The sequence below is a fragment of the Diospyros lotus genome, chromosome 11, assembly GCF_014633365.1.
Source record: "Diospyros lotus cultivar Yz01 chromosome 11, ASM1463336v1, whole genome shotgun sequence".
Lineage (NCBI taxonomy): Eukaryota > Viridiplantae > Streptophyta > Magnoliopsida > Ericales > Ebenaceae > Diospyros > Diospyros lotus.
Window position 1 is genome coordinate 23,716,468 of NC_068348.1, and position 12,166 is coordinate 23,728,633.

The following is a 12,166-nucleotide window of genomic DNA, read 5'->3' on the forward strand; positions in this document are numbered from 1 at the left end:
AGGGTTTTCTTAAACTTAAACGAGAGAGAAAGGATTTTACCATATTAACAATGTAAAGGTGCATCTCTTGTTCTGTCTCTCATCTTCAAACCTAGGTCTGAGTCTTCTAAGTGCATCTCAAACTAGATTTGGGTTGGTTTGAGATGTGTTCTTTCTCTCTCTCTCACACACACACGTGTACGCGCACGCACACACCCACCTTTGAACTTAGAGATTTAGGCTTGAGATACATATCAATTTGTGATCGAACTCAAATGATGTTCACCTACATTTGATTATTTTTTGGGCTTAGTCACAAAGTCATATGTAACATGATCTAGGTTCGACTCTGAACACACACGGGTTTTTTGGGTTCGATTCGAATGTAAACACCTTGTGGTTTTGGTAATTGACAATTTGTGGTTTTGGTGATCAGGAATAATTTGTTATTTTTTTAAATAAAAAGAAAGTGAAAAGAACGTGAAAGATAAAATAATTATTTAATAAAATAAGAATTTATTTTTAGATAAGATGACATTTTGTAATTTTTTCAAATAGGGAAGGGTGTTATATAATGTATTCTAAGGGTAAGGCCCGCTGGCTCGTCCTGCCCCATTATCTACTCCACAGAAATTGATACAGAAGCAACGAACAAATATTGAGATGACCAAAATAACCATCAAATATCCCTTCGAATTCATTTATCTTTCCAAGCGTTCTCTACTTGAATACCTCGTTCAGTTCCACAGCAATGGCGGCCCTGGAGGCAGCACCAGCATACTCCATTTTCTCTTCCCACTCTCCCTCCTTTTCTAAATTCCCACCATGCCCAAAATCTTCGCCGTCTGCAAGGCTCCACATTTCCGCTTCCAAGCCTAGTTTTTCCGTCAAATTCCTTCCTTTCCCCCTTCCTCTTCTCTCCATCAACCCATCCAGAAAATTAGCAGGCTTTGAAGTTTTCTCAATGGTGGAGGACATTGCAGTGGAAGAGAATCCAGAGAAAACGACCCAATCCCCAAATCAGAGGAGAAAGCTGTTCGTGCTCAATTTGCCGTGGTCTTTCACGGTTGATGATATCAAAAACCTATTCGGTGAATGCGGAACCGTTGCAGATGTTGAGGTTCTTCCTCCCTCTCTCTCTCTCTCTATATATATATATATAAATGTGTGTTTATGTTTATGTAAGTAAAGATGTATTTTTATGTTGATTTTGAATGTTGGGCTTTTGATTCGAAGTGTAAATATTAGATTATCAAGCACAAGGATGGCAAGAACAGGGGGTTTGCATTCGTCACGATGTCTAATGGTGAAGAAGCTCAGGCCATCATAGATAAATTCGACGCTCATGTGAGTTGGTTTTCACTGGAATTTCTCATTTTAACTTTCTGGGCATTTTTTCCCCCTTTGGTTTATTATATAAAAAAATGGATTTTCTCTTTAAATCCTAAAACCGTAGTTGCATCTGTTAAAACTAACTAAACCAACTTGTTGGTTAGTAGATGAAGTTATTAGCATAAAATTGTTATAACTATATAGCAGTTAGTAGGCCGGCCTTAATATAAATATGCAGTGTGAGTGTACATACATTCTTCTTGAGGAATAATAATATTTCTTCTTCCAGCTGTTCTGTATATTTTTCTTGTGAAATTTCTCATGGGATGCCCTAGTGTCCTGGAAAACAAAGAAACAACCTACTGTTTCGCGCTCTTCAGCAGAGGCAGAGTATCGAAGTATGGGTACCACTGTTTGTGAGCTTCTTTGGCTTTCTTATCTGCTACAAGACTTCCATATTTCGATATCTGGACCTATTCCTCTTCATTGTGATAACCAGGCTGCCATTCACATCAAGGAAAATCCCGTATTCCATGAACGGACTAAACATTTGGACATCGATTGTCATATTGTATGTGATCAGTACAAGCGGGGGTTTATTACACCTGTTCATGTGTCTTCTTCAAGTCAAATTGCAGATGTCCTCACTAAACCTCTCAGCTCCGCTCAACACTGGAGTCTTATTTCCAAGTTGGGACTGTTGAATTCTCAACTGTCTCCAACTTGCGGGGGGTGTGTTAAAACTAACTAAACCAACTTGTTGGTTAGTAGATGTAGTTATTAGCATAAAATTGTTATAACTATATAGCAGTTAGTAGGCAGGCCTTAATATAAATATGCAGTGTGAGTGTACATACATTCTTCTTGAGGAATAATAATATTTCTTCTTCCAGCTGTTCTGTATATTTTTCTTGTGAAATTTCTCAGCATCTTAGAACTTTTGTTAGTCATTGTGCTAAGATTGCTCCTTTTCTTCTTATTTGAATTGTCTTGCCTTGTGGTAGTTGTTGATATTATGGGTACGCCTATGGTTTGCTAACTGTTAGTATTACGTTGTTCCTCCATTTGAGCCGTGGAAACAACCTCTTGTAAAAGATGTTTGCTCACCAAAAAAATAAGGGAAGGATGAATAGAAATACAATCCTCCCCTAGTCCCTCGACTCTTGTAATGGGTGGAAGAATCTCATGCATTGAGACGTCCTTTTTACATTTGTTATGATCAAAGGCCTTGTGCTTTGGCTAGTGGTTAGAGATAATTTATAAATAGGGCACCGGCAACCCTTCATCCAATCATGAGATAAAGAGAAGCAGTCACGCACTGAAGTCTCCTTGAATGTAGCAAGCCCAAACAAGGTAGTGAATATCTCACAAAGCATCCTATGCCCGCACCCTTTAACAAGCTAGAACCTAAGCATTACTAACTTCAAAATGAATGAGATTGAAAAAGCTCCCTAGGTCCTTTGACGACTACCCTTTCCTGGAACACTCATATTTGTTCTAAATAAATATTTTCCAAGCAACTTGCTCTCATCCTAAACCTCCAAAGCCACTCACCACGGTACCTAATTAAACAACACCAATCGTTTAATACCAAGACACCCCCCCCCCCCCCCCCCCACACACACACACACATATTTGTTCTAAATAAATATTTTCCAAGTAACTTGCTCTCATCCTAAACCTCCAAAGCCACTCACCACGGTGCCTAATTAAACAACACCAATCATTTAATACCAAGACCCCCCCCCCCCCCCCCCCCCCCCCAAGGTAAACAAACCTTATGCCAACTAACTAGATGATATTTGAATTTTTTACCTATATAATACCAAAGAGAAATGTGTTGCAAATCCTCCAATCTTTTAGCTACATGTTAGAAATGTTAGGGTTTTTTTTTTCTTCTGTGTTTTTTTAATGGTGCCCCCTCCCCCCTTCCTGTTTTCCTCTTTTTTGTCTTTCATAAAAGCTATCAGTTTTCTTCAAGCTTAAATGTAGCCAAACAGCCAGTAACCACACAAGTTATCCTGGATCTTTTGTGAAACTTAATAAAACATGCATATGCATAAATCTGTTTCAACTCATGCCTATGAACACCTTGCCCACTTTGTTCTGTGCTTTCCATTCTTGATGGCTTGACCTAGGAGTTCTATGGTTATTGCACTATTGTTTTGTTTCCTCAAGATAATTTTGCTTTGAAATTAAATGCCTTTTGTTAAACGAATTTGCTAATTAGTTGTTTCATAGATTTTTTCTCCATCTCTTGCTGCCATTCTTGGTTACAGTTTGTAAAGTGTCATTTTCTAGCATGTTCAATGTTCCAGAACATCTATTGAATTAAAGGTTTTGCTGGTGCAGGAATTATCGGGTAGGATTATTAGGGTTGAGTTTGCAAAGAGGTTAAAGAAACCATCACGTCCTCCGCCTGCAGTTCCCCCAGCTGGAGAAACACGTCATAAGCTGTATGTGTCTAATCTTGCATGGAAAGTGAGGTCCAGCCATCTGAGAGAATTTTTCTCTACCAATTTTAATCCAGTTTCAGTTAGAGTTGTCTTCGAAAGCCCTTCAGGAAGATCTGCTGGGTATGGGTTTGTCTCATTTGCCACCAAGGAGGAAGCAGAGTCTGCAATTTCTGTTTTGGATGGGAAGGTATTCTTGTAAGATCAATCTTGTGGCATGCTTTCCTGCAAGGCAATTATCTCCCGTTGTGCATAAGAATGTTCCATTAATTATGATATGTGATAAAATACTCTTACAGAACATAGTTATTAGGTTCCCCCTACCCTCCCGGGACCATGATCCAGTTCCCGCGCCCTGGAACGTGGTGCTTTGTCGTCTTGGAACACCATCGAACATGTTCCATTTTGTCTAGATTGAAGACCCAGACTAAAGAGAATGGAAGAGAGAGATGTCACAATGATGGGTCTCTTGTTGCTTGGAGCTGTGGTGTCATCCGAATTGAACAATAAATATCGAAAGAGGAGAAAGAGATGTTGGTAGGAGAAGAGAGAAAGGGGTGTGGGGGAAAGAGAAGAAAAAGGGAGAATAATGGTCTGAAGGAGAAAAGAAATGAGGGGAAAAAAGAAGAAAGGGAGGAGGGAAAATGGAAGGTGGCTATTGAAAGAGGGAGTTTTTACGCTCCCCATCAGGCTTTTGGTCATTCTAGGGCAGCCTCTTTGGTTGGCCTTAAATATGTTGGGCTTTACACTTAGTAATAATGGAAAATTCATAAAATTTATTTAGTGGAACAATATAACTTATTATATTAAGTTATTGATACGAATAGGAGAGGACTCAAGAAAAACACCAAAACCAAGTTCAACCACAAAAAATCTGAAAAATACTTTTAGAAACCGGAAGCATGCACAAGCACACACTCAAAATGTAAACATAAACTGAAAGAATAAAGAATAAAGAAGGGGGCCAAGGATTTATCATGGTTCACCCCAAATTGGGGCTATGTCTACGTTGAGCTCCAGTGAGAAGAGCCTACTGTACTATATGAAAACAGAGATTACACCCTCAAAGACGGCTCACAAACACTCTCCGTACATCACTGGTTTGCTAACAAAATTGACCCAATAATTACAAATACAAATTAGAGGCTAAGTCCTATCGAACCAAAGAACAAAAAAAGATAGCATTTACAGAGCAAACGAAGAAACCCCCAAAACCCTTGGCCGATCGAGACACCCTCGCTCTTTTCCCCATTTTTCTCATCTAATGCTTCAAATCCCAATGCGAGTGATAAATAGCAATTATAGACGACTGGGATAGAGCTTCATAAAGGTAAGATGAATGGTCAAGATTTGATCGTGCAACACGATCAATATTCCAACGGAAAGGTAACCAGGTGCCTTGTGGAGAAAGGGGATGGTTGTCGCATGTGGCCATCCTGTAGGCGCCACATGGCAGCCTGCAGTTTCCACATGTGGCCATCCTATCCCCTAGTCCAAACGGCATCGTTTGATGCTTTAACAAAATAACAGTTATTATAATGGAAATAAAGAAAGATAAATTAGAAATAAAATAAGAAAGACAAGTCAACTCCCCCCCCCCCCCCCCCCCCCACACACACACACACAAGCACAATAGCTAACTTTTACTTTAAATGAAAGATCTCATTAATTATATTAATACTCTTGGATTATGGCTCCTAATGGCTATAATGCATTATTATTGTTTACTTTGCATCAGATCAGCGACAGAGGCTATGATCCTCTTAATCTTCCTAATGCAGGAATTAATGGACCGACCAGTTCGATTGAAGTTCAGTGAAAAGAATATTCAGGACTCTACAGATGGAAAGGAACAGGAAGGCACTTCAGACGAACCTCAACAGGCATGATCAATATACAATTAGAGATTATCTGGTTGCCTCATTTTCCAGTATTAAGAAGGCCAAATGACACTTCCAACTGAAATTTTCATGTCTTCTGCACATGGAAGTAATCAAAAGCACTGTCTACATTTTTGCATTGGTTGACAATGTCTCCCTTGTGACAGTTACTTTTCTAGTGTATTTCACTAAATTTTCCTAGCAGTGTAGTATATTCTCTCTTTCTCTCTACATATTGTTACATTGGAAAAAAGCCTCATTCCATCATTTCATCATTTCATATTCTTATTATGCCCCTTAATTCTTTGGTGGAAGTGTGAAATTTGATGTACGTCTGAATGCTAGTTGGCATCTATTAAGATGGTAATAAAACTAAAGAGGATAAAATACTTTCGATGAAGTACCTTTTGTTTATCCCAGTAACAAGGAGAATATAACCTAGGCATATTGGAAGCAGTTTATGGTGTTTTTATTGTAGTTCTACGACTGAAAAGTCTTGGATTCACCTAAAAGAGGAGTGGAGGGAGTCATTTGGGGCTTGATCATGGAATATCAAAGTTATCTTAGTGAGTTGAAATATTACCTGCAAATAGATATAATGCAAAACGGGCCTGTAGAAGCCATGATTGGTCATATTGTTTGAAGTTAATGTCAACCCTTCATTAGGGGAAGGAATCTGTTATGAACTCCTATAAACAGGAAATCATAAGTTTTACATGCATAGACTTTAGACATCTGAAAAGTAACAATTATCTAAGCGAATATGTTGTTGGCTGTTAGCATCAACCACATGATATAGACATCAAAACTGACTGAAGTACTGTAATATTTTTAAATGTATTTCTTCCGGGAGAGTTTTTCGTATACTGATATATAAAAGATCTGAATGCAACTTGATAGGCTATCGTGTAGGTTTTAGGCAGTTGGCTGCAAAAGTGATTGTTGACCAATAGTTGTTTCCTGTCCGCAGCTTATTTTTTATTTTTTCTTTTTATCAACGAGAATATCCCGATGCTACTATTTTTTGAATACGCATTGGCTTCGCTGCTGAGTAAACTTATTGAGCATATGCAATAATCTATCAAACCATAAACACAAAAAAATCTCTATAATTCTTATTTGAGTTGTTATTTATTATGATACTAGATCTATTCTTGCGCGTGTTTTTGGGTTGGTAAGATGGGGAAGCTTTGTAAGGAGCACCAATGATTGAGATTGGTAGGGTAAAGAACAGTGATTTTGTCTATTTGTTTTGTTGTTTGGGTGTCCATTGAGTTGCTGCCAGTTAGCGTTTAGCTAGAAACCTCCTCTCATCTTGCTAGACATTATTAGGATTTAAAATTTTCCACATCATTTTTCTCCTTTATTACTTCAAATTTTGATAACGATGTGAAATTTTTTTTCCTTTTTTGTTTTTTTTTGCCGATATCAACTGGCTACTTTAACATCATGCTTTTTGAAGCATGGCCCAGATGACATGCTTTCTGGCCATGTTTTTAATGTCCCCCCCAACCCACAAAAGTAAAAATTCTGATTTGATTTTTTTTTTCTTTTTTTTTAATGTGTGACACAGATATGATCAATGGATTTACTTACTAGTTGAAACCAGAGAAAGAGAACCCTAAAAGTTGCAACAGAGGCAACAGCATATCCTTATCATCATTAACTGAAGTTGAATCCACAAAAGGATAAGGGCAGATGACTGGAAGGATGCTGGACACTGTTTTCCATCTGTTCTTAGTAAAAGAACAGTAAAAGAACAGGTGGAATGAGTCAGAATTTCTTGGCTTTTCTTCCCCTTTGTAGCCATGAAAATTAAAGGGATTATCATGATTATCACTGTGCTACAGTTGCTGCTTATTCTTGCCTTGCTGCTGCCGTCATTCATCTAGGCATTTGCATTTCCAGATTTTGTTTCATCATGATCCATACGTATCGTTGGCTTTATAAAGCTGTTCACTGAGATTTTCTACCAATGAGTCCCACTACTGCAGACTTTGTTCTTATCATTCAGCTTGGACTTGCCTTTTTCAAATATGACCATTGATACACAATTTTTACATAAAAATTACTATTAAAATGCTACCTTACAATATTATTTTCTTTTCTTGTTAGCATCAATGTTTATCAGCTCCTTGCCCTTCAGCGTAAGTAAAGTTGTATGCTTTTGCTTTTAGTCACACAAGCTGTATTCTTAAATGTCTTTCCAATCCATGGAAGATCACTCTATCGAAGACTTCTGGAAATATTACATTACAAAGCTCGAGCTTTTTTTTTTTTTTTTCTTCTTAGATGACACTCCATCATGAACGATTTCGCTACTCAGCCTCTCAATTTCAGCACTCACGTGGTCAGGGTTTGAACTCGCGCACACTGAAATGACCAAAAAGCTAACGGACCGACCTTAACTGCTAAGCTGTACCCCGGGAGACCAAGGTTCGAGTTCGTGGGCTTTAATATTCTCACTTTTGTTATTACTTGTTTCCTTTTTTATTATTTTACTTTCATGTATACATTTATAAATACATACATATATAAATATATTCACATATATATATATATATACGTTTATAGTCATATAACTTATGTACATATGTGCAATGTATGCATGCCTATATACCATATGTATATATGCAAATATATAGATACATATATTGAATATTTTAAGAAATATAGGTACGTATATATAGATATAAGTAATTATTACTAATAAATGTGAATTAAATATTTTAATCTAAATGACATTTAAAATTCTCTTATATTTTGATGTAAATAGAGGATAGATTTGAACTGAAATACAAATCTATTTGGATTTGACTGAAATTGAGGCACCAAAACACAGTACAAAAGAAGCGGGTGGGTATTGTGCCCAAAAAGAATGCACAGTTTAATGTGATGAAATTAAACAAAGTGTTGTAAGCGATGACAAGGAGGAAAGGAAAGGGAGAGTGGTGTGGTGGCATCTCATTCTCCTCCTTCTCTTGAAATCCACAATCACTATTGTACTATTTGAATCAGGGTACCAATATTTAAAGCAATTATTTATATTAAATAATATGACAAGATAAAGATATAAATAAAAAATTTATGTAATTAAGAGATCAGAACATGTTTCTGTGATTCTGTCTTTGAAACGAAAGCCTTAAAAAGCTAAGGGTTGTGAATAATATCTTGAATTGAGAGAGCACATATTCCCACCCCAACTTGGTGCTTTTACTGCACGTTTCCCACCCAGCATTTTATGAGAGCAGAAAACAGCAGCATCAGATTTTGCCATTACTTGATCTTTTATTCTCACTAAAAATAAACTTAGACAAATATAATAGGGGCACTTAATTTTAGTAGAATAAAAAACGTTATCACGTGAATACCTGTGTGTGTGGACACCCACCCCATGTGACAGTATTCCCCCGCTGCCCGCTCTATATTTTTGTTGTCACTATAGTTATTTTTATTGACATTTTTATATAGTTTTTGATCTTAAGTCCATATAGTTCTTTTTATTCAAAACCATCCCATTTGTTAGGTTACAATGTACTTATCAAATGGATCACATAGACAGACCCCAAGTAGTAAAAGTAAATCGAATAAGATATCTATAAAATTGATATCGAAATTTATCCTTAATTTTTGACACCCAATGTAGACACAAAATCCATATATTACACGTAAATGCTGCTTAATCAGCTCCCTTGCCTTGCAAAAATGGGTAAAAAAAAAAGACAACCCAAAATTAAACCAAACCTCGCAAAGACAATGCTGATTTGACATTCCTTTCTCATTTTGCACATATAGTGTTGCAGACTTGAAGAGAGCAGAGGCCTCCTGCAATATTGCAATGCACACTCAATATAAAAAACAAAGAAAAAAACAAAGAAAAAGCATTGATTACTTTAATAAATTCCTAACCAACATCACACCTAGTCAACAAGCCACTACCCCCAAGAAAGCAAGCTCAAGAAAAGCAAAAGAGAAGAGAACAAGAAAAAAGAAAAGCAAAGTTAAAAAAAAAAAAGAAACCCACCCCTCCACCAACAACAAAATCATCATCATCAACTTTCAATCTTCCTGTTCCTAGTTCACTTCCCATCCTAACCCCTCTCGTAATTCCTCCTTCCCTTCAAAACCCATCTACCATTGTTATCTTCTCAAGTTCTCACAGTTGTGTTAGATTCAAGATTTTGCTTACGAGGAACAACCCGTTGTCGCCATGGGATAAAGACGAATCGATTCCCAATTCACTTAGCCATGGGATCGCTAATAAATCCGAAACCTTGGGTGCCATACATGAACACCAAGGACTGTTCCCAAGGCTTCTGCAGCTTATACTGCCCCCAATGGTGCTACATAATCTTCCCTCCGCCGCCACCGATTGAATTCCCCGGCGACAATTCCGGCCCCAACTTCTCCCCGCTGGTCATTGCCATCATCGGAATCCTGGCCAGCGCCTTCCTTCTCGTCAGCTACTACGCCATAATCTCCAAGTACTGTAAAAACATGGACTCTCCGAGAAGTAGAGAAAGCCATGAAGCCGACGAAGAACTCGAAGATCACGACGATCCGTCGACCCACGAGTCATGGCACGGTGCCAACGCCGGCTTGGACGAGGCTCTGATCAAATCTATTACAGTGTGCAGGTACAAGAAGGGAGATGGCTTTATCGACGGCACGGATTGTCCAGTTTGTCTCAGCGAGTTCCAGGATTCGGAGAGCTTAAGGTTGTTGCCGAAATGCAGCCACGCTTTCCACGTCGCCTGCATTGATACCTGGCTCAAATCCCACTCCAATTGCCCCCTCTGCCGAGCTAATATAGTCCCGGTTCCGCCTCCGCAGCCGTTGCCGATGCCGTTGCCGACGCCACTGCCGCCGGAAGCAGAACCACCGGCGACTGATGAATCCTTACCGAACAATAACGAGAATTTAGTTGAAGCGCAAGATATAGAGATGGGTATTAGCGGGAAAGACGATTTAGATCAGGGAGACACGGTAATTGAGATAGGGGAAGAAGAAGGTCAAGAGATTCGAAGATCGGTGTCGATGGATGATTTGTGTCAAGGCCGGGTTTCGATTGCAGATGTTTTAAGGCTGAAGCAGGACGAGGATGGTGAGGTGGAAGGCGACGTGGGTTCGTCGAAGCGGCCGGCGGGGGAGACCAGCAAGTGCGGGCACAGAAACAGCGGCAGGGCTTTGGCGTTGCATTGTGTGACGAGCCCTGTGGCGATGAAGAGGTCGTTTTCCGGGGGGGCGTTTTCGTTTTCACGGCGGGGTAGAGGGAAAAGCATAATGATTCCATTGTGAAAAGGTTTTAATTAATTATTAATGTTGTGGTGGAATTAAAACCGCCATATGAAAATCGTTGGAGAGGTATGTGAAATACGAGTGTGATGCGAGAAGTTGTCTTGTGCAAGAGCGACGAGGGATTTTTCTCGGCAATTTTCTCGCTTGTTTTCATCGTATGAATGCTTCGATTTTTAAGGATGCTGATTTTTAATGTTTGGCTGTCTGACTGACTGACTGGCTGGCTGGCTGGCTGGCTGGCGGCCCGAAGAACAACAACAACAACACTGTTGTTGTTTCTTTCTCTCTCTCTCTCTCTCTCTCTTTCCATTTGCAAAAGAATGTTCAATCACCCTCCCTCCCTCCCTCCCTCCCTTTTCCATGAGTAAATAATTCCATGTAAATTTTCACAACTTATTTAACATTATATTATATTATATTATCCCATCAAATAAATTGGAAATTTTTAATAAATAAAATAAAATTTATCTTGATGATATAAATTTAAGATAAATAATAATTTCAAATTAAATTAAATATAAAAATTAACCAAATTTACAATTATGTAGAATGCAAGTAGCTCTGAATATAGGTCGAGCGATCGAATGAATAATATATCGGTGTCAATTCGATAGGTTATGAATTCGATTCTCGTTTAATGTCTAACCTATAATTTATTTTTCTTAATATAATCGAAGTATGAACACAAAAATCGCACAAAAACGAGCAGAATGTAAGTATTACCTAAATATTTTAGCCCAGAGGATACACTGACATGGTGAGGTGAGAAAAGCTGTGGTGGCGAAGACAGAGGGGCATCAATGTCATATTAAAGAGATTAATTACAAACGTACACGCTTAACATAATTTGTGGGTGCCCACTACTACTGCTACTACTAGTGAGTAAAAATATATTATTAAAAGAAAAAGATCAACCATGTCCATGGCCCATGGGCTAACCAAAAAAAAAAGCTGACTCTCGAACGCATTCTATTTGTAGATTTTTCTCTAAGTGTCGGTAGATTTGATTGTTTTGTAATTTTTATTCTCTATTAAATTATACATAGACTACATAAATTTATTATAATACTCTTGAACGCAATGCAATGCAATGTACACTGTACATGTAAAAAATTTTACGACATCTGAGTAACAATAGACATATATAATCTTTCTTCTAATAATTAATTAAAGATATAAAATGTGATCAAAGCATGTTGGATTGTCTAATGAACTCTGATTTTC

At 38.1% G+C, this 12,166-nt stretch overlaps 2 protein-coding genes across 4 annotated transcripts; both read left to right on the forward strand.

Annotated features, from left to right (window-relative positions):
- The first annotated feature begins 597 nt into the window (after positions 1-597).
- LOC127813695 (28 kDa ribonucleoprotein, chloroplastic) lies at positions 598-7,891 on the forward strand. Of its 3 annotated transcripts, none has more exons than XR_008026173.1 (5): positions 598-1,099; positions 1,228-1,326; positions 3,664-3,954; positions 5,503-5,647; positions 7,218-7,891. XR_008026173.1 is itself a non-coding variant. In XM_052354807.1 (5 exons), exons 1-5 carry the CDS (start codon positions 731-733, stop codon positions 7,221-7,223), a joined length of 867 nt encoding a protein of 288 aa, XP_052210767.1. In that variant the 5' UTR covers positions 598-730; the 3' UTR covers positions 7,224-7,880. The 3 variants fall into 3 exon arrangements, 2 of the variants coding, with proteins under 2 accessions (XP_052210767.1, XP_052210768.1); XM_052354807.1 differs by having other exon boundaries at positions 5,546-5,647; positions 7,218-7,880; XM_052354808.1 differs by lacking the exon at positions 7,218-7,891 and having other exon boundaries at positions 5,503-5,928.
- Positions 7,892-9,614: 1,723 nt separating this feature from the next.
- Positions 9,615-11,135, forward strand: LOC127812493 (E3 ubiquitin-protein ligase Os04g0590900-like). Its single transcript, XM_052352893.1, has one exon. The coding sequence runs from the start codon at positions 9,893-9,895 to the stop codon at positions 10,940-10,942; it is 1,050 nt and encodes a 349-aa protein (XP_052208853.1). The 5' UTR covers positions 9,615-9,892; the 3' UTR covers positions 10,943-11,135.
- The last annotated feature ends 1,031 nt before the right edge of the window (positions 11,136-12,166 follow it).